Below are 21,729 nucleotides of genomic sequence, written 5' to 3' on the forward strand. Positions count from 1 at the left end.
TCGCTGCCCCGCACCACTGTCGGGGACGGTGCCACCGGCACTCCCAGCACGCAGCTGCCCTTGGAGTCCCGCCGAGCCCCAGCAGGGTGGGGGCACCCCAAAGCCAGGCTCAGTGTGATTCTGAGGGCTGTGCCTGTGGTCTCGTGGCCGCTCCTGTACAATCCCAGCCCTTGGGCTCCTGGAGAGGGAAGCTGAGCAAACACAGCTCCATCCCCCTGCAGCCCCCCAGTCCCTTGCAGACACCCTCACTCTGCTCCAACCTCTGGACTCTTCCCATGGCCCCAGACAAGTCCTGGCCCGTTCCCTTGCAGTCCCTCCAGCTTACTCAAAACGACTTCTAGCTCCTTGCAGCTTCCCAAAACATGTTACTATGCCCCCCATGCAGCCCCCCACTCTCAGCTTTGCAACCCTCCATTTTTAGCACCCCCAACTCTGACGATTTTGCAAACCCCAAGCCCTGCAGCCCCCAAGCCCTGTACAGAGCCGTGCATGGCCTTCCAGTCCTCACAGTGTCACCAGGTCCCGTGCACCCCCTAAACCCTGGGCAGCCCCACGTCCCCGTGCAGACCATTAGTGTCACACAGCCCCGTGTCCCACTCATCCTCCCGGTTCTGTGTGGACTCCCAGGTGCTGCACAGCCCTGTATCCCTGTCCATCCCATCCCATCCCACTGATTCTATCCCATCCCATCCCATCCCATCCCATCCCATCCCATCCCATCCCGTTATCCCGTTCCCATCCCGGGGGTCCCGCTCCGGTGGCGGCGGCGGCAGGGCGCCCCCTGGCGGTGCCGGTGCTCCCGGTCTAAGGCAGCGGCGCGGGCGGGCCCCGCTCACTCCGGGCCGGGCGGGCGGCAGCGGCGGCAGCGGCGGCGGCGCTGCGGGGGCCCGGCCGGGCACGGAGCGCGGCCGCGGGGGCCCCACGGCCGCGGCGCGGCTCCGGGAGGATGCGCCGCCGGGCAGCGCGCAGGGGGTGAAGCGGCCCCCGCGGATTTACCGCGGCTTCTCCGCCCTCCCCCGCTTCTCCGGGGGGAGGGGAAGCGCCCCGACCCCCGGAGCTGGCGGCGAGCGGCGGCCCCGGGCGCGGCGAGCGGCGGCGGGCAGGTGCCGGGGGCAGCCGCTCCGCCAGCGCCGGCCTTAAGCGGGCCGGGGCCGCCGCCGCCGGGGGCCGCTGCCGGCTCTGCCCGCTGCTGCCGGCCCCGCCGGCCCCTGCCTTGGGACTTACCTCACGACTCCGCCACACCTCAGGACGGTAAGTGCCGTCCGCCAGCGGGGACGGGGACGGGGAGGCTGCGGGTGCCCGCGGAGGCTCCCATGGAAGCGGCGCTTGGAATTCTCCCGGTGTTCGGGGGATGCTCTCGGTGCTCTCCCGGTGCCCGGGGAGGCTCGTAGGGCAGAGCGGCTGTGGATACCACCGGTGTTCGGAGGATGCTCCCGGTGCGTCGGGGAATCGGAGGCTCCCGGTGCCCGGGGCTCCCACGGAAAAGGGGCTGGGAATGCTCCTGATGCTCCCGGCACGAAGGAATCGGGGAGGCTCCCGGTGCCCGGGGGACGCTCCTGTTGTGCAGGAGTCCGAGATGCTCTCGGTACCCGCGGGAGACTCCCGGTGTCGGGGAAGCTGCCGGTGCGCAGGGGAGTCGGAGGCTCCCGGTTTCTGGAAGATGTTTGGAGGACGGGGATGCTCCGAGTGCCACGGCGGCGGAGCGGGGCAGGGCGAGAGGGCGCACAGCCGGGCGAGCGGGGGCACAGCCGGGGAGAGCGGGGGCACAGCCGGGGCGAACGGGGCACAGCCGGGCGAGCGATGGCACTGCCGGGGAGAGCGAGGGCAGCGCTCGGAGCGGCTCCGCGGCGGAGGCAGAGCGGGAGCGGCATCGCCGCGCCCGTGGGCCCCGCTCCCACGCACCCCTCTTTCCCTGCTCTCCCCTCCGTGTCCCCCGTCGCCGTTTCCCGAGTGTCCCTGGGAACCCACGCGAGTTTGTGCCCACCCCCAGCAGATCCCCCCTCCGGGTTGTGGCTCCCGACTCCTGCCCAGCATTCCAACTCTTTGTCATCCTCGCATCCCTGCTCTGTGCCCGCCAGCTCCGCATCCCTCTCCGGTGCCGCGTGCTTGGAGCTGGAGCTGGAGCCGTGTTTGGCGGCGAGGAGGCGCTGACCCACTCGGGAGAATTTGCGGGAGGAATCGCAGGGCTGCTCTGGGAACTTCCAGCGCCCTTCGTTCTGTGTTTATGTGCGAGGACGCGGGTCCGTGCTGGGGACACGGGGCTGTGCTGGGAACCAGAGCGGAGTCGCTCTCTGGACGTTTGTTTGGATGTGGATTTGGGAAGGAAGGCTGGCTCGGGAGGATCCAGCGCTGCCATTCATCACCGCCTGCTCTCGCCTTCCCTTTGGAATTACGCTGAGCCGGGCAGCCCCGCTCTGCCCAGGGAGTGCTGCCGGCGGAGCGATGGAGCCAGGCTGGCCCCGCGCTCCTCGGTGGCTCCTCCGCGACACCGAGCCGGAGCACAACCAGCTCCTCCCGTCATTTCCTCGCCGCTGGATGGTGCCTTCGGATACCGCAGAGCGTTTCTCTAGCTAAACACACCTTTTCTTGGAATTCTTTTTTTTCCCTCTATTAGCCAAGAAAAACTTTGCAACTTTCCTTCGCTGTCGGAGAGGAGCCACTGCCGCTGCTGCGTTTCATTTTGTTTTTTTTAATTCGAGGTCACGTGTGCGTTGACAGTGTCTTTGATTCCAAACGATGGTCTCGTCTCCAGCTTAGGAAGAGCTTCTGAGCTCTTCCCTCTGTTGTTTTCTCTCTGTTCAGGAACAAAGAGATTTTTTCTGCCTTTAATTAAAAGGAATATTAATTCCCTGCTCCTTTGTCGAGCGACTTGAAGACACTCTGCAAACATCCGTCTGCTCGGCGCCGCGGTGGGGTGAGCTCTGCTGTGGTACAGGGCATGGAGAAATGGGGGAACCATCCCGAAATGCCACGGCAGACACGGAGCAGCAGCCGGGGAGGATGCTGACAGCCTCGGTGCTCGGGTGAGGAGCCCCACGGAGCTGAGCTGCCGCCTGGGGTGGGCTCTTGGATCCTCGGAGGTTTGTGAGGCAGGTCCCCGTGCTGAGAGTTTCCACACAGAGAGAAATTCCGTGGTTGGGGAGGCGAGTGGAGGTGAGCTTGGCTGTGCCAAGGGGGTTTTCCGTGCCGGCTGCCTTCCATGCTGGCAGGTGAGGTTTTACCCGGGAGCAGACAGATGTTGGCTGTGTTTTGTTTGGAAAACCTGAGTGCAGATGTTGGTTTGTAGGGGAGAAAAGGCCAGAGAGTGGCTTTTGAGGCTGTTCTTTTGCAGAGGCTGTTCTCCCATGGCTCTGGGTGCTGGCGTGGGGTGGCTGCCGGGTTTGGGCAGTGGGGAGGCCTCGTGTGGGTGCCGGATTTGCCTCTTACATCAGGAACTTCCAGGCTGCAGGATGGAAAAATATTCTGGGGTTCAGCCCCACTTCAGGAGGGGGCTCTGGCAGGTCCCACGGGGAGCCTGGGGCTGGCAGGTCTCTGCTGATGTTCCTGGAATTCTGCTTTGAGCCGTGGGTGTCTGCACGTGTGGAAACCCCCCGGCAGGATCCAGGCATTGTGGATCCTGTGGGTGTCTGGCTGTGCCGTGGGAATGGGGTCTGGGCTCTGCTCACTGCCCAGTAAATCCCTGCTGAAATCTGGGAGCTCTCGGGCTCTGCAGGGTCCCCTGTCCTGCAGCCACCTCGGGAAGGTGTCTGGGTGCTGTGGGACCCCCATGGAGCGGAACACCCTATAAATATTTGTTATTGTACCTCTTAGTGTGAGTCAGTGGACTGGCAGCGAGTCAAGCAGGACGTGCAGGGCTGCCAGGGAGTGCTGGCAGTGGGGACACACAAATCCCCCCCACAGCAGCACTGACCCTCTCCCGCCCCCAGCCAGACCAGCACAGTCAAGGTCTGGGGCAGATCAGGGCCGGGTGTTGTGAATGGGGCTGGGAAGGACCAGGGGCAGCCCAAGGGTTAAGCTGAGCTTAATCGCTGCTGCTGGGGTTGGGGGGATGCTCGATGCTGCAGGTCGGATGCTGTCCAGGCTGGATCTCACGTGGGAGATGGATTGAGCTGCCCAGCAGGACGGGAAAGACAGGAGTCCCCAGGCTGGGATCAATCCTTGTCAGCAAGAACAGGCTGGTGGCACAGAGGACACCCCCTGCCCGGCTGCCCTGGCCTTAGTGCCATTGCCGGGTTTGGGCTTATTTTTAGATTTCCTGAAGCTGTTTTCTGCCGTCCCTCCCACTGTGCTCAGGCTCCCCAGGGGGAACCCCACCTTGACAAACCCCCAGCTTTCCTTCGGAAGATGCTGACCAGAAAACATCCCAGGGATTTCCTGTTTATTTTGCAAATTTCCCATTTATATTTTTTTCCCCCTCTGTGTTCTTTGATTCAATTTCACATGGGCAAAATCGCCTTGAAATGGAGCCCGCGGTTCAAAAATAGACAAAGAGTCGGTGAGGCAGCAGCCTGGAGGCACGGCCGGACCCGGCACCCCCTCGGAGCCGGTACCAGCCCGGCGCCTGCGGGGCAGGATCTGCCGCGGGGTCCCTGGGGAGCCGCCGGCGCCTCGGCGTTCCCACGCTGCGGGGACCTCTCCAGGGTGTGGAGGGGGAGCTTTCCCTTCTCCGGCCACTCTCTGCCTCCAGGATGCCCCGAGCCCGCTGCGTGTGCCGCTTGTCCCTGCCCCAGCCACCAGGGCCACCTTTGGGCAGAGCATCCCCGTGCCAGGGCTGCAGAAATCGGGGCGTGGGGCTGGTTTTGGGGTGCTCCTTTGGCAGTGCTTTGGGCTGGTTTTGGGTGCCCCTTCGGCAGTGCTTTGGGTTGGTTTTGGGGTGCAGCCCCGGCGTGGGTGTTTCCCGGGTGGGGGAAGCTCCGGCAGGGTCAGCGCCAGCCCTGCTCCTCTCCAGGTGTTCCGGGCTGCCCGCGGCACTGTTTACTCCTGGTGTTTAGCCAGGATATTTAATTTCCAGGAGTGTAAGGCAGCTGGGGAGCAGCAGGGTGTGTGTGTGTGTGCCCACCTGCCCGTGCCACCCCGGTGGGATGAATCCGACGGTGGCAGCGGGCACGACACTGCAGCAAATACTGTGCCCTGGCTGGGTGCTGCCGGCCAATAAGTCAGAGGGACCCCCCAAACTGTCCCTATTCGGGGGGGACCCTCCTCCCAGCAGCCACGTCGTCGCCAGCCGCTGTTGACTCACAGGCTCCGCCGTCGAGTCCCGGGGCTGAGGCCGAGATGCTTTTACAGGCAGGGCTGAAATGCACAAAATGTTCGACTTGTAAAATATGTAGCGTGAGAAAATAGCCTTTTCTGCTCTCCTCCTCCTCCTCCTGCCGCCGCTCCCTGCCCCATCTGCTCGCTTGGAAAGCTTCCCGCAGCCGGGGGGGCCGGCGGCGCCCGGGGTCCCTCGCAGGGATGGCACCCACCCCGCGCAGGGGGCGAGCCCTGGGTGCCAGCAGCGCTCCCGGGGGCGGCGCGGGGATGCTCTCGGTCCAGGAGGATGTTGGCTCTTTGCTCCTTTGCCATCCCAAAGTTTCGCTCTCTCTCCGTGGACGCGTTTGGAGAGGGAGCGCGGGGCTGGCGCCGGCAGTGCCAGCGGGGCTGTGCCGCCCGGTGGGGGATGAGGTGACCTCGGGGCATCCCGCGGGGCTTGGGGTTCCCAAAACCTCTCCGGAGGGTCCCGGGAAATCCCTCTATGAGACGCCAGGGCTGGCCAGGAGCCACGGTTTTCACCTTAATCCATCATTATCTGGGCACATTTCGGATCCTTGCCAAGAGCAAGGTGGGAAGGGGGGGTGTAAGCATGCTTTCCCTATTCCCCTGCCATCCTTTTTGCTGCCTGTGTGTAATTAACAGAGTAATTAAAAACAGGATGAGTTAATTGGTATTCATTTATGTGGCAGATGTTTTTAATTGAGATACGAAACAATTTACCTGTTTACATAAACAATAGCAAATGAAGGCTTGTAAAACAGAGAGGGCGCCTTCCTTTTTTTTTTTTTTTTTTTTTTTTTTTCCCCGGCTTTTTTGTTGTTGTTTCGAGGAAAAATCAAACCCATCCCCATCCCCCCACCTCTGGCCACGCCAGCTCGGGGCGAGCTGGAGCTGCTGGCACTGCCTTGGTGGCACTGAGCCAGCTGCTTTGGGTCCCTGGGTGGATGGTTTTGCCTTGAAAACTGGGATTTGGGGGCTTGGGGTGTGTGGAGAGCCTGGCTGTGGGTGCTGCTGTCCCTGCTGTCCCTGCCACACCACGGGAGGATGAAGGGGACCCTTTGCTGAGGGAGGACATTGCCTGTGGGGCATCTGCCAGCAGTGCAGTTTCCTTACAGGGCCTGCCAGAGTAAATAGTTTGTTTCAAAAAAACACCTTTTATTTTCCTTTTCATGGCAATGTCCATTTCTGGGCAGAGCTTTGCCAGGCTTCTGCCATCACTCAGCATCCTGGGGGATGTGGGTGCTCAAAAAGCAAATTGGGATGTACCTGAGTGTGAGGAAATCTGCTTTAGCCTGGAATTGTGCTGGTGGGAGGTGTCCCAGCTGGGCCAGTGGCACAGGACCTGTCTCAGGTGGGGATGACCTGCAGGGGCTCCCCAGGCCTGGAGCTGGCTGAGTCTGGGCTCCTTTATGAATTGTGCAGAGTTTGATTGATTTGATTTACTTTTAAAGGATTTTGTTTGTGCTGATGAGTGCTGCCTGCTAGGCTGGCTCCCCAAAATGAGCATCACCCTGGTGATGGGTGGGCAGCATCCCTCCAGCATCATCATGGAATTGTGGAATGGTTTGGATTGAGAGGGGCCCTAAAGCTCAGCTCATTCCACTGCCATTGCAGGGACACCAGCCCAGGCTGCTCCAAATCCTGTCCAGCCTGGCCTTGGGCACTGCCAGGGACCCAGGGGCAGCCACAGCTGCTCTGGGCACCTGAGAAGAATTCCTTCCCAATATCCCACCTAAACCCACCTCCTGTCAGCATCCCACAGCTGCACTCTGCTTTCTGCTGCTCCAGCTGCAACTGGGGATGAACTCCAAGCTACCTCTTGTCACCTTTGTCACCAAAGAGGGGATGAGGATGGTGCAGGGTGGAAGGGGCTGATCCCAAAGAGGGGATGAGGATGGTGCAGGGGAGCAGGGAGCTGATCCCAAAGAGGGGATGAGGATGGTGCAGGGGAGCAGGGAGCTGATCCCAAAGAGGGGATGAGGATGGTGCAGGATGGAAGGAGCTGATCCCAAAGAGGGGATGAGGATGGTGCAGGGGAGCAGGGAGCTGATCCCAAAGAGGGGATGAGGATGGTGCAGGGTGGAAGGGGCTGATCCCAAAGAGGGGATGAGGATGGTGCAGGGTGGAAGGAGCTGATCCCAAAGAGGGGATGAGGATGGTGCAGGATGGAAGGAGCTGATCCCAAAGGGGGGATCAGGATGGTGCAGGGGAGCAGGGAGCTGATCCCAAAGAGGGGATGAGGATGGTGCAGGGTGGAAGGAGCTGATCCCAAGGAGGGGATCAGGATGGTACAGGGGAGCAGGGAGCTGATGGTGCCCTGAGGTCCCCCAGCTCCGCGGGGCTGGTGCTGGCGCTGCTGCCTCAGGCACTGCACGCTCCCAAAGCTGCTCCAGCTGGGACAGCTCCGGCCCTGCCATCTTATCGGGGAGTTGCTGCTGGCCCCGCTGGCCGCGGCAGCTGAGGAGCAGGAATGCTTCCCTGCCTTTGTTTCGGAGGCAGCCTGGCTTGGGGAGACGTCGCCTCCAGCATCTGGATTTCATTTGTGGCCATTTGGAGAGCATGAAGGATGCTGGGCGCTGAATTCCCTTTAACCCCTTCTTTGCCCGGGAAGCTTTGCCTGCAGGCAAAGTGTGCAGTGGTCACATCCAGGGCGGCTCCGTGCCGGCTTCACCCCCATCCCTGGGGAACGCAGAGCAGAGCAGCCGCCCCTGGTGCTCCCCACTCACCCCCGAGCTGGCACATCCCGCTTGTTACCCGGAGAGGAGGCAGAACCCCGGCTGGGGGTGGCTGGATGGGCTCCCTGGGGCTGTGGGAAGCTGTGGGGTGGCTGCCAGCCCCATCCCTGTGCCCACTGGAATGTGTGACAGTGTCGCCCCAGCAGGGTTAACCCTGCCCTGTGACTCGGGGTCACCCGGGGGGTGCGGGGGTCCGGCATCCGCTGCCCCGGGGGGCAGGGTGGGGAACAGCCGCTCCAGCCAGCCCAGGAGAAAATACTAATCCTTTTATTTTTATATTATTACTTATTCATCTGGGCTGCACAGACCTAATGGAAACCAGATGGAGGAAAACAGACACGGCCCCGAGCGGCTGGGACAAATTACCCCAAAGAGAGAAAAAAACAGAGGGAAAAATCATTCCAGTGGAGTTGGAGTTGTGCTGGGGAATCGCTGCTCGAAGGTGCTGAAGGGAGGCTGTACTTTGCTCCCCAAAAACCTCCTTTGCCCTCCTGCAAAGGACCCGGGTTGGGCTCTCTGGGCATTCCAGGCTCTTTATCCCATTGGATCTGGGACCATTCCTGCGCCTGCCTGGCCGTGTTTGGGTTGCAAACACCTCGAGGAAAAATTTAAAACTTAAAAAAAGAAAACACAAGAAAAACTAGAACCAGGCCCCGTTTTCCCTGAGTGCTTGCTCAGCTTCATGGAAACTTTCCTGCTGATGGGAAGCTGTGGAAAAGCCATGTCAGTGCCAGGGTGAGTGTATCCATGTTTTGCCCTTGGTGTGGGAATGTGGGGGAGCCAGGGGCACTGGAGCTGGGATGGGGATGCAGGCAAGGATGCTGTGACAAGGACAGGGATGGTGCCAGGGATGCAGGCAAGGGTCAGGTGGGATGGAGGTGCTGCAGCTGTGTCCCCTCACACTCTGTGCACACTCAGGGCTCTTCCTCTGCTGTCAGAGCTGGATCCTGCTCTGCTGAGTGATGGGGGAAGCCTGGGAGGCTGGCAAAGCTCTGCCCAGAGATGGACATTTCCATGAAAAGGAAAATAAAAGGTGTTTTTTGAAACAAACCATTTATTCTGGCAGGCCCTGTGAGGAAACTGAGGTTTTGGGGGGAGGGAAGCTGCATGGTCTGGAGATTTCTCCTGTGGCTGGGGAGGGAGAAGGGAGTGAGGAACGGGAACTGGAGCATGCACATCCAGGTGTCTGCAGCATTCCAGTGTGCTGTGGTCAGAGAGGGATATCCTGAGATATCCACAGAGAGACACCCATGGTGCTGCAGCCAAGATTTTGGCTCCTATCACCATCCCTGGTGCTCTGTGTGCCCCTGGCTGTGGCACAGCCCCGAGAGCACCTCTGTGAGGATGAGGCTCTGCTTTTATGTGCTGTGCACGGCTTCAATTAATCTCCCCACAGCTGCCCTGGATTAAGGATGAATATTGGATTATCAGCCAGGCTGGGGCACGGGGGGACCCCATGGCTGGGGTGGTCACTTCCATCTTTGGTAGAGCCAGGCATGGGCACAGTGACAGATCCCCACAGCTGCCAGCACTTGTGGCCACCCATCATCAGCAGTGTGGCAGCCACAGGGCCCAGAGCCTGCACTGGGATGGTGCTGGCCAGAGGGGATGGTGCTGGCACTGCCCCCCTGGGAAGGCACCACCAGGGCTGGGAGGGAGGTGGCAGTGCCCACTGGGGTGATGATGATGGCAGGAGCCCCACGATCCCTGGATTGCAGGATCTGGTCTTGCAGGGCCACTCTGGGGGCTCTGGGGGGGACAGTCACTGGTGGATGTGTGGGTGCCACTAAACACTGGTGAAATTATCTCTGCCAGTCCTGGGTGATGCTGCCAGGGGTGCTGAGGGCTCAGCAGGCAGCAGGAATTCCCAGGATGTGGCAGGAGGTGCTGTGCTGTGACAGCAGTGATGTGACAGGCTGGGGCAGGGTTGGCACTGCAGTGTCCCTGCACAGGGCACTGTTCCAGCGCTGTGCAGATGAAGAGCAGGTGATGTGGCACACAGGACACAGGTCACTGTCCCTGTTACCTGAGTTCTGCAGCAGGGACAGAGATACCTGAGGTCCCCAAGTGTCCCCTTTGCCCCTGAGTGCTGTTTGTCAGGGCTGGCCCTGCCTGACACACCTGCCTGACACACCTGCCTGGCACTCCCTGGTGGCACACCTGCCTGACACACCCTACCTGGCACACCCTGTCTGGCACACCTGCCTGGCACTCCCTGGTGGCACACCTGCCTGACACACCGGCCTGGCACACCTGCCTGGCACTCCCTGGTGGCACACCTGCCTGGCACACCTGCCTGGCACTCCCTGGTGGCACACCCTGCCTGGCACACCTGCCTGACACACCCTGCCTGGCACACCTGCCTGGCACTCCCTGGTGGCGCACCTGCCTGGCACACCTGCCTGACACACCCTGCCTGGCACACCTGCCTGACACACCTTACCTGGCACTCCCTACCAGGCACACCTGCCTGGCACACCTACCTGGCACTCCCTATGCCTGGCACACCTGCCTGGCACACCCTGCCTGGCACTCCCTATGCCTGGCACACCAGCCTGGCCCTCCCGCTCAGCCCTCCCTGTTCCCGCAGGTAGCGCAGCCCGTGGCCGCCGCCATGCCCGACTCCCCGGCCGATGTGAAGGCTCCGGCTCGCTCCAGCCCGCCCGGCATGGCGCCCCCGCCGCCCGCCGCCAGCCAGGGAGCCGCACGCCAGCCCTCCCTCGCTCCCAGCACCAGTGAGTACCAGCCTGGGCTGCAGAGCCCGCAGCTTCTCATGGCACCGGGGCTGCAGATCCCGCAGCTCCTCACAGCTCTGGGGCTGCAGATCCCGCAGCTCCTCACAGCTCTGGGGCTGCAGAGCCCCCAGCTCCTCACAGCACCGGGGCTGCAGATCCCCCAGCTCCTCACAGCTCTGGGGCTGCAGAGCCCGCAGCTCCTCACAGCACCGGGGCTGCAGATCCCGCAGCTCCTCACAGCTCTGGGGCTGCAGAGCCCGCAGCTCCTCACAGCTCTGGGGCTGCAGATCCCGCAGCTCCTCACAGCACCGGGGCTGCAGAGCCCACAGCTCCTCACAGCTCTGGGGCTGCAGAGCCCGCAGCTCCTCCCGGCACCGGGGCTGCAGATCCCGCAGCTCCTCACAGCTCTGGGGCTGCAGAGCCCACAGCTCCTCACAGCTCTGGGGCTGCAGATCCCGCAGCTTCTCACAGCTCTGGGGCTGCAGAGCCCACAGCTCCTCACAGCACCGGGGCTGCAGAGCCCACAGCTCCTCACAGCTCTGGGGCTGCAGAGCCCGCAGCTCCTCACAGCACCGGGGCTGCAGAGCCCACAGCTCCTCACAGCACCGGGGCTGCAGATCCCGCAGCTCCTCACAGCTCTGGGGCTGCAGATCCCGCAGCTCCTCCCGGCACCGGGGCTGCAGATCCCGCAGCTCCTCACAGCACCGGGGCTGCAGATCCCGCAGCTCCTCACAGCTCTGGGGCTGCAGAGCCCGCAGCTCCTCACAGCACCGGGGCTGCAGAGCCCGCAGAGTCCTGTGCCGAGCTGCCTGGGACATGGGTGACAGTACCTGGCTGGGACATGGGTGACAGCACTTGCCTGGGACATGGTGATGTTACCTGCCTGGGAAACAGGTGACATTACCTGGCTGGGATATTGGAGGTGATGTTACCTGCCTGGGACATGGGGTGATGTTATCTGGCTGGAACATGGAGGGTAACATTATTTGGCTGGAACATGGGTGACATTACTTGGCTGGGACATTGGGGCTGATGTTACCTGGCTGAGATATGGGATGACAGTACCTGCGTGGGACATGGGTGACATTACCTGGCTAGGAGATTAGGGGTGACATTACCAGGCTGGGACATCCTGTGCTCAGGCTGGAGGCTCTCCTTGGGTGCACATTCCCAAGCATGGCTGAAGCCTGTTCCTGCTTCCATGGCCAGCAGTGTCCTGTGAGGTCCCTGGGGACAGGGACATCCTGCTCTTCTGCCACCAAATGTTGGTGTGTGGTTGGAGGAGCCCCTGTGCATCAGAGACGCCCCATGGTGGGTCCTGTGTGTGTGGGGACACATCTGTCCCTCTGCATGTGGCACCCAGTGGTGGCAGGGCAGTGCCATGGCTGGGACCTCCTTGCCCTGCCCAGGCTGTGGCATGGTGGCATCAGGGGACTCCAGGTGGGAGTTTCAGTCTCTGGAGTTGGACTGGGGACAGCCACCCCCCCAGTGGCACGTGGGCTCATTGCACACCTGCAGACATGGCACAGGGATCGGTCACTGTGCCAGTGTCACTGTCCTGGCATGTGCAGTGCAGGATCCAGACAGGCAGGGGACAAGGCTGGCCCCTGGCAGGAGTGGCAGTGGCCACTGCCAGTGGCTGTTCCAGTTCTGCTGAGACTTTCCTGAGCACATGCACGTGCAAGGGTTTTGCTCGTAGCTGTTTCTTGCTTGGAGAAACCCCAGTGGGGAAGAAAAAACCCCAAAACAACCCCAGAGATCCATCCCCTGACAGCTGCAGCCCCCAGCAGCACTTCTGGATGGACTCCCGAAATCAGCTCGTGTTTGGCTGTGCTTGGAGGGAGTTTGGGTGTCAGTCCCAGCCTGTGGCTGATGTGGCAGCCCAGGTGTGGCTGGGTCTGGGATGAAGGACCAGGGGTGCAGGCAGCCTCTGCACCATGCCCAGCACAGAGAGAAATTTGGGACACAGGGCTGGGGGTGCAGGCAGCCCCTCCATCACAGCTCAGCATGGAGAGGGTTTGAGACACAAGGCTGGGTGCACAGAGCAGCTTGGCATGGACACCACAGCATTTTTGGCCTGGGGGAACTACATTTGGTCCCTGAAATGTCAGGATTTACCAGGCAAGTGAGCATCCATCCCCTGAACCCTCCCTGTGGCCGCTGTGGGACGCAGGGACCCGGGTCCCTGGTGGGTCTGGCAGCTTTGCCCATGGCAGGAGTGGTGAGGAGTATCCCGTGCAGGGCCCCGGGCTGAGAGCTGCCCCCTCTGCTCTCTCATCAAAGCGTGTTTTATTTTGCTTGCAGATCGAGACGCTGGCCCTCCGACGTTTCTGCCCCGCGGCCGTTTTCATGGTTGCTTGAAATGGTCGATGGTCTGTCTTTGTAAGTAAAATGAAACACCCGCTCTCATGAGAGAGCCGAGCACAGCCCAGCCCCCGGGGTGCTCCCCAGGCCAGCCCCTCGCCCTGCCCCGGGGATGGAGCCCCAGCCCCACCCCAGCCCAGGGACACGTGTGGTGTCCAACTTAAGCACCCACCTGTCGCCGCAATAAAAGCAGTTGTGGCCACCGGGTTATTTTGGGCAGCTCCTCAGCACTGCCCGGCCGGGGAGAGCAGGGGAGCCCCCAGAGCAGGAGGGCTGGCAGGGCAGGGCAGCACAGCACAGAGCACAGCCCAGCACAGCAGCCCCAGGTCGGTGTGAGCCCAGCGGGGACAGCGTGGGCGTGCTGGGGGCCGTGGGGACATGGTGATGTGTTTTGGGACATGGGTGATGCATGGTGTCACCCACGCTGGCAGGGACATGGGTGATGTGTGTTGAGACATGGGGATGTGCATTGTCACCCATGCCACTGGGACATGGGTGATGTGTGTTGTCACTCGTGCCATCAGGACAGGAGTAATGTATGTTGTCATCCATGCTGTCCAGGACATGAGTCATGCATGTTGTCACCTGCATGGCCAGGACATTGGTGTTGTGTGTTGTCACCTGCACTGGCAGGCACATGGTGTTGTTATCCATGCTGTGGGTGATGTGTGTTGTCACCCGTGCTGTTGGGATGTGGGTGATGTGTGTTGGGACATGGGTGATGTGTGTTGTCACTCCGTGCTAGCCAGGGAAAGGTCCCTGTGCCCAGCAAGGCTGCTGCAGGAGGGAGGGGTCTGTCACTGATGGTTGGTACCCCAAAATATCCCCTCTGGATCTCTGGTGTGCAGTGTTCAGGCAGCTCCTGTTCTTCCTGACCAGCAGTGGGGACAGAGGTGGCAATGTTCTGCGAGCCAGGCTGGGCTCCATGGGGAAAGGCTCCTGGGCTCTGTCTGGGAGTGCTGAGCAGCTCCCAGAGGGGCAGGAGGGAGCCCTTTCCCTTGGCTGCTGAGGAGCTGGCTCAGGCTGTGCTGGGGGATGCTCTGCATCCCCTCCTTGCCCACTGCCCCCACAGCACTGGGACCAGTCCAGCATGCAGCCCCAGGCATCCACCAGCATCCTGAAGCCTTCCAGGGAGTTCCATCCCCACATCACCCAGCAGCACACTGCAGTCCTGCCATCCCCAGGGTGCCAGGGCACAGCCACCCCCTCTGACCTCCCGTTCCTGTCTCCCCAGTGATGAACGGGAGCAGCCACTCACCCACCGCCATCAATGGGGCTCCGTCCACCCCCAACGGCTTCAGCAACGGCCCAGCCACCTCCTCCAGCGCCTCCCTGTCCACCCACCAGCTCCCTCCAGCCTGTGGTGCCCGCCAGCTCTCCAAGCTCAAGCGCTTCCTCACCACCCTGCAGCAGTTTGGCAACGACATCTCCCCCGAGATCGGGGAGCGGGTGCGCACCCTGGTCCTGGGGCTCGTGGTACGTCCGTGGGGTCAGACACGGGGTCCCCCCATCTGGGGATCCTCTGGTTTCCTTTGGGGATGGAGGTGCTGCTGAAAGGGAAAGAGGTTGATCTAAATCCTGGAGACAAGGGGGTTGTTTCCCCAGCATCTCTGGGATCTGTAGGGTTGGTTCTGGCTGCTGGTGTTGTCAGTGAAGCCTTGAGCGTGGTTTCCCCTTGGGTACGGTTTTCCTGTGAGCCTGGCAGAGCAGCAGGAATGGGGGAGGAACAAGTGTCACCCAGGGGTGCAGGGGGCTGTGCCAGGGGTGCTGAGCCCAGGCTGTTCCCACAGAACTCCACCCTCACCATTGAGGAGTTTCACGCCAAGCTCCAAGAGGCCACCAACTTCCCGCTGCGACCCTTCGTCATCCCCTTCCTCAAGGTGGGTCTCCACGGTGGGATTCATGGCAGCATTTCAGCACAGGGTGTTTGGGGCTGCCTTTGGGGCTGGCAGCTGCCTGTGGGTCTGCCCATGTCCCCCCAGGCACACGTGTGCCCCCACACATGTGGAGTCACACAGGGCCAGGGCTGCTTGCAATAAAGCAAGGGGTCGGCCCAGCTGGTTGCCATTTGAAATTCATTAAAAATTCCCTCTTTTTTTTTATATTTGCCTTTTAATTCCATGCTGACTCTGCAGTATCACCCTGCTCCAGAGGGATTTACCCAGCAATGCTGGCACTGCCAGCAGATGTTTGAGCCTGGTGTCCCCTGTCCCTTGTTAGCAATAATTAAATAATTAAAATATTATTAATAATAAAATATATATAATTAATAAATTAAATAATTTAAAAGTGCAAAAATAGCCCCTTTTCCACCTCTGCATCCCAGCCCCCCAGAGCAGGGCTCCATGAGTGGAGGTCCACGCTCACACAGCAATCTGCTGGAGCGCTTTGCTCCAGGCTGAGCTGGAGTGGGGCAGCAGAGCCCCCTCCCCTCCTGTCCAGCCTGCAGCGTTTTTGGCATCCATGGGAGCAGGGAAAGGTGAGCCCCAGGCCCGGCAGGCACTGGTGGCCCTGTGGCTCCAGGCAGGCTGGGATCCATCCCCGCTGTCCCCGTGCCAGCCCTGGCACCCCGCTCCCAGCTGTTCCCACCGCCCGCTCCAGATGTTTCTCATTATCCTAACTGCGACCAGCCGGGCTCGGCGTGCTTCCCAGACTGGGGACTTGCTGTTTTTGTGGGATTGCTCCCCCCCGGGCAGGGAAGGGAAGGGGAGGGAGGGTCCGGCCCCGCTCACCGCAACTGCAGCTCCGGCTCGGGCGCTAACGTGTCCCACAGATGGGATTTGGCCACGGCTCAGCTGCCTAAGGCAAAATCCAGGGCTGGCAGCCAGAATGCCGGGCAAAGGGGGGTTCTGCTGCTTAATTCCTGCTGCTCCTGGGACTGCAGCGCTGTGGGGGGACACGGTGGGTGGGTGGGAGCTGATCCTTACAGCTGGGGGTGCCCCACGGACTGGGGGTCCCACAGGTGCCAAGGTGACTGACCTGGCTCAGGGATGATGCTGTGCAGCCCTTGCCAGGATGCAGGAGGGCTCTGTTGAAGCTGTGTCTGACCCCTGTGGGGTGCCACACATTCACCCCAAAAGCTCACCTGGCCCCTGGGCATGCTGTTGGCATCCCCTGGGGAAAGGAGCAGGACCCCAAAGGGAAGGCAGAGCCAGGCAAGCTGGGGGCACAGCCAGGCTGTTTTGGGGAGTGCTGTGGGGCTGTGAACTGGACTGTGACCCCCCTGCAGGCCAACCTGCCGCTGCTGCAGCGGGAGCTGCTGCACTGCGCCCGCATGGCCAAGCAGACCCCGGCCCAGTACCTGGCCCAGCACGAGCAGCTGCTGCTGGACGCCAACGCCTCCTCTCCCATCGACTCCTCCGAGCTGCTCCTGGAGGTGGCCGAGAGCGGCAAGAGGAGGACGCCAGACAGGTGCCAGCCGGGGAGGGGCGTGTGGGATTTTTTCAGGGACGCATCCCTGAAAAGGGGAGGTTGTTCCGGGGGAGGACCAACCTCCTGTTCTCTGTCCAGGACCAAAGAGAACGGTTTGGACCGAGACCCCCTGCACCCCGAGCACCTCAGCAAGCGGCCGTGCACCATGAGCCCAGCGCAGCGCTACAGCCCCAGCAACGGGCTGAGCCACCCCCCGAACGGGCTGGGGCACCCCCCTGCCGGCCCCCCCCTGCCCCAGCACTACCGCCTGGAGGACATGGCCATGGCACACCACTACCGGGACTCCTACCGGCACCCCGACCCCCGCGAGCTCCGCGAGCGCCAGCGCCCCGCGGGTGAGCCCTGGATGTCCCCGAGCACGGGGGGAACGGGGCTGGGACCCCTGAAAGGAGAGGAGAGGAGTCCGAGCCCTGGATGTCCCAGAGCACGGGGGGAACGGGGCTGGGACCCCGTGAAAAGGGGAGAGGGGTCCTGCGGGGGCTGAGCCCGCTCCGCTCTTGCCTTGCAGCCGTGCACGGGACGCGGCAGGAGGAGGTGATCGACCACCGGCTCACGGACCGGGAGTGGGCGGAGGAGTGGAAACACCTCAATAATGTACGTGGTGTCCCTGCCCCATCCTGTGTGTGCGTCCCTCCATCCCCACCGTGTCTCCCACGGGGCTTTTCTCCTGAGCATCCTCAGCTTCCACAGCTGGCACAGCACCCTGGAGCTGGCACTGCTGGCACAGCTGGCACAGCCCAAACCCCTTTGCCCTGCGCCGGGCACCACAACCCCCCGGCCGCCTGCAGCAGAGCCCCCTCCCCATGCCCGCTGTTGCCCCCACAGCTGCTGAACTGCATCATGGACATGGTGGAGAAGACGCGGCGCTCGCTGACGGTGCTGCGGCGGTGCCAGGAGGCCGATCGCGAGGAGCTCAACCACTGGATCCGGCGCTACAGCGACGCCGAGGACATGAAGAAAGGCAGCCCGCCCTCCGCACGGCCCCACAACTCCTCCTCGGCCGAGGCTCCCCAGTTAGGTACTGACCCCCGGGGCTGCGCCCCTCGCCGGGGTGCCCGTGCTGTTCCGTTCTCCCGGGGGTCTGGCGCTGCCGGCGGCCGCGTTCCGAGGGGTGGCGGCTCCTAAGGGCGTCCCCTCTCTCCTTCGCAGACGCTCACCGGGACTTCGCCCCGCGGCCGCTCTCCGGGTACATGCCCGAGGAGATCTGGAGGAAAGCTGGTGAGTGCGGGGTGGGCGCCGAGCCCTGGCTCTGCCCCGGCTCCGCTCATTGGGCTGCCAGCGGCGCAAAAGGAATTCGGGGTGGTTTAGCGGGAACGGGGCGTGCCGGGGCGCTGTCACACCCCACACGCTCGGCTGCTGCCTTCCAGAAGAAGCCGTGAACGAGGTGAAGCGCCAGGCCATGTCCGAGCTGCAGAAAGCCGTGTCGGATGCCGAGAGGAAAGCCCACGAGCTGATCACGACTGAGCGCGCCAAGATGGAGCGGGCGCTGGCAGAGGCCAAGCGCCAGGCGTCCGAGGATGCCCTCACCGTCATCAATCAGCAGGAGGACTCCAGCGAGGTGGGGACCCTGGGGGGCACCTTGGTGGCACTGATGGTGTGCGGGACCTGCTCCTTGTGCAGATGAGGGTGCAGCGTGTGAGGGTGGGAAGCACTGTGGGATGGGAGGAGAGGAATTCCTGCACCGAGATGGGGATGCAGAGGGTGGGCAGTGATGGGGATGCAGAGGGTGGGCAGTGATGGGATGTGGGGTGTGGGCAGTGATGGGGTGCATGGTCCTGGATGTGGATGATGTGCATGGTCAGGGTAGGTTTGTATGGTCTGGGATTAGGGGGACCTGGTTCAGGAAACGTGAGCACGGTCCAGAATGGGTGTGCCTGGTCTGATATGGCATGAGTGTGTACAGACTGGGATGGATGTGCAGAGACTGGGATGATGTACATGGTCTGAAATGGATGTGCACGACCTGGGATGGATGTGCATGGACTGGGATGGATGTGCATGGACTGGGATGGAAGTGCACAGTCTGGGATGGATGTGCATGATCTGGGATGGATGTGCACAGTCTGGGATGGATGTGCACAGTCTGGGATGGATGTGCATGAACTGGGATGGAAGTGCACAGTCTGGGATGGATGTGCACAGTCTGGGATGGATGTGCATGATCTGGGATGGATGTGCATGGTCTGGGATGGATGTGCATGAACTGGGATGGAAGTGCACAGTCTGGGATGGATGTGCAGAGATTGGTATGATGTACATGGTCTGAAATGGGTGCGCACAGTCTGGGATAGCTGTGCACAGGTTGGGATAGACGTGCACAATCAGGGCTGACGGAGTCCCCGGCCCCAGCTGCGGGTGCCCAGCCCACCCAGTGACCGCACCCTGCAGTGCTGAGCCCGTGCATTCCCCGTTCCCGCAGAGCTGCTGGAACTGCGGGCGCAAGGCGAGCGAGACCTGCAGCGGCTGCAACACGGCGCGTTACTGCGGCTCCTTCTGCCAGCACAAGGATTGGGAGAAGCACCACCACGTCTGCGGGCAGACTCTGCAGGGGCTGCCGGGCCCCGCCGCCCCCGGGCCGGGCCAGCCCGAGCCCGCTGTGGCCGTGGCCAGCAGCCCCAGCGAGGCGGGCTCGGTGGCCGCGTCCCGCGCCGCCACCCCGGCCACGCCCGCGCCGCTGGACAGCGCGTCCCGCTGAGCCCCCGCGGGATGTCCCGGCTACCTGACTCGTGTGACCTCGGAAACCACCTCGCTAGCTCTCACAACTAACCCTCACGGATCCTCAAACTGGGCTTTAAGTGGAGTTAAGGCAAATACCGCTCTCTGTTCTTTCTTCAGTCTTTGTTTTGGCTTTTTTTTTTTTTTTTTTTTTTTTCGGTTGGTTTTTATATCGGTTGGGGGATTGTGGTTTGGGATTTTTTGGGTTTTTTGGCTGTTTTTTTTTTTTTTTTTTTCTTTTTTTTTGCTCTTTGGATGAGGAATTTGGCTCCAGCCTCACCGTGCAGTGCTGTGGGGAGAGAGAGACCAACCTGATCCCACCCCCCATCAGCACTACTGAGGGGTTCACTTGGAGGAGGAAAGAACCTTCTTTTCTTCATTTCTCTCTTCCTATAATTTTTTCTTTTTACTTTTTTTTTTTTGGTAAAAAAAAAATAAAGAAAATAAAAAAGAAAACGTCGGACTCTTTGGCTTTAAGTAAGAAATTGTAAAAAAGGAAAAAAAAAAAAAAAAAAAAAAGAAAAATCCAAAAACCAGACGACGCGTGATGGACGCTCACCTGTAACTACCTTGCTAGCTAGCCAAGAACAGACCAGACTCACCTCTGCTCCAAAGGAAATCCAAAACCAAGGAAGATCCAAACGTCTCTCCACTGCCAAAGTTCGTTTCGTTCTGTTGTCGCTTCCTTCCCCTCCCCACAAGGATGGATGGACGTGCCCCTGGGGCTTTAAAGAATTTCTATTAAAATAAAGAAAAAAAAAAAAAAAAAAAGTGTTTTTTTACTGAAACCCCAACCCCCAAGGTGTGGGAGGGGGAGATGGGGCTGAGAACTGCAGCCGGAGCTGGCACATCTCTACCTCTGCCCAGGAAAAGGAGAACAAAAGGAGATTTTGGGAAAAAAAAAAAATAATAAAAGAGATTTTTAAAAAAGAAATTAAAAGACGGATTTTGGGTTTCTCCCTCCCCGAAGCCGTCGGGGGAATCCCCCCCATCCCTTCACTGCTCCCACACCCTGCGCTGGATTTGTTTCACAAGGATTTTTAAAAGGAAAAGGAAAAGGAAAGGAAAAAAGGAACGCTGCCTCCTTCCTGGCCAGGACAATGTGGATTATTTGGGATTGTTGCCTCGCTGGAGCGGCTGGAGGACGGAAGTGCAATACGGGAAGTCCGAGCTCCGAGCGGAGGCAGCAGTGCTGTGCGCTCATGTGAATGTAAATAGTGTCTGCAGAGGTCCAAAAATGATTCATAATAATGATGATAGTGCTGATAATAATAAGAGACGTTTGCCAAATAAAGGATGAGGAGGAAGCGTGGAGCTGTGGCGCTGGCCGGAGCGAGGCTGGCATCGAGAGGAGCCGGAGTTTTTTCTGCATTTGCAAAACCCATCCTGTGTGTTTTCTGTAGGAGAGGAAGAGGAGGGAAGGGCGCTGGGCTCGTGGGGGGATTGTGCTGGTGGTCACAGGGCTGGGCTGGGTCACAGCAGAGCTCGGGACATGCCAGGGGTGGTGTCACAGCCCTGTGCCACCAGCACCCAGCCCTGCAGGGGGATCTGTGCATCCCCTGGGAGGGTTCTGTGCACCCCAAAATCTTGGTGCATCACCTCTGTGCACCCTAAGACCTTCATGCCTCTCCCTGAGGGGTTTCTGTGCACCTCAAGATCTCTCTGAATCCTCCCAGGGTTCTTGTTCTGAGGTCTCAGTGCATCCCCCCAGGAGATTTTTCTGCACCCCAAGACCTTGGTGCATCCTCCTGGGAAGGTTCTGTGCACCCCAAGGTCTTGGTGCATCCCCCCAGGGGATTTCTGTGCACCCCAAGGTCTTGGTGCATCCCCCCAGGGGATTTCTGTGCACCCCAAGGTCTTGACCCAACCCCGGGGACGTTTCTGTGCCCCCCAAGATCTCAGTGCACGCCCTGGGTGTTTTCTGGGAGCTTCGCCGGGTGCCCCTCCCGTGACTGTTCACTTTATTTATGGTGTGACATATGTAATATTGTCTATTTTTCTTACGTTTCCTGAGAAGAGGTAATATATAAGAGTATTGCAGATGCCCCTGCTCGCCCGGGTGTCCGGCCTGTCCCTGCCCTCCCGCCTGTCCCCACCTGTCCCCGGCCCCGCTCCTGCCGGGGCTCTGCCTCTCTACCTCCACCTCGCCGGGAAACCGCGGGCGAGAGCACTTCCACAGGGACTGCTCTCCTTTCCACTCCACTCCCTGCTGGTTTGCTTTTTTGGAATTATTCTGATTTTTTTCCTTTTTTTTTTTTTTTTTTTTTAATAATAATAAAACTACCCTACAGAACCTTGCATTGAAACCAAAAGCCGAGGGAGGGGAGGGAGGGGACGGCGGTGACGGCCGAACCAGAACGACAGCTTTAAATGCGAGATTTCCCAAAAAAAAAAAAAAAAAAAAAAAAAAAAAAAAAAAAAAAAAAAAAAAAAAGTGTGCTGCGGGGAGGAGGGAGCGGCCGCGGGGCTGCAGTGATGCTGCGCTGGTGCTGCGG

General features: G+C 60.7%; 1 protein-coding gene across 3 annotated transcripts; it reads left to right on the forward strand.

Annotated features, from left to right (window-relative positions):
* The first annotated feature begins 3,184 nt into the window (after positions 1 to 3,184).
* On the forward strand, positions 3,185 to 20,005 carry CBFA2T3 (CBFA2/RUNX1 partner transcriptional co-repressor 3). Of its 3 annotated transcripts, none has more exons than XM_079315982.1 (11): positions 10,600 to 10,723; positions 13,028 to 13,105; positions 14,322 to 14,563; positions 14,878 to 14,967; positions 16,317 to 16,498; positions 16,598 to 16,854; positions 17,028 to 17,113; positions 17,345 to 17,537; positions 17,669 to 17,737; positions 17,887 to 18,077; positions 18,939 to 20,005. In XM_079315982.1, exons 1-11 carry the CDS (start codon positions 10,603 to 10,605, stop codon positions 19,212 to 19,214), a joined length of 1,785 nt encoding a protein of 594 aa, XP_079172108.1. In that variant the 5' UTR covers positions 10,600 to 10,602; the 3' UTR covers positions 19,215 to 20,005. The 3 variants fall into 3 exon arrangements, with proteins under 3 accessions (XP_079172110.1, XP_079172108.1, XP_079172109.1); XM_079315983.1 differs by having other exon boundaries at positions 17,890 to 18,077; XM_079315984.1 differs by lacking the exons at positions 10,600 to 10,723; positions 13,028 to 13,105 and adding an exon at positions 3,185 to 3,209.
* The last annotated feature ends 1,724 nt before the right edge of the window (positions 20,006 to 21,729 follow it).

Source organism: Erithacus rubecula (genome assembly GCF_903797595.1).
Source record: "Erithacus rubecula genome assembly, chromosome: 12".
Taxonomy (NCBI): Eukaryota; Metazoa; Chordata; class Aves; order Passeriformes; family Muscicapidae; genus Erithacus; species Erithacus rubecula.

Coding starts and splice junctions, on each gene's coding strand:
- CBFA2T3 (XM_079315982.1), top strand. CDS start 10,603: ATGCCCGACTCCCCGGCCGATGTGAAGGCTCCGGCTCGCTCCAGCCCG. Junction 10,724..13,027: donor CTCCCTCGCTCCCAGCACCA/GTGAGTACCAGC, acceptor TTTTGCTTGCAG/ATCGAGACGCTGGCCCTCCG. Junction 16,855..17,027: donor CGAGCGCCAGCGCCCCGCGG/GTGAGCCCTGGA, acceptor CTTGCCTTGCAG/CCGTGCACGGGACGCGGCAG.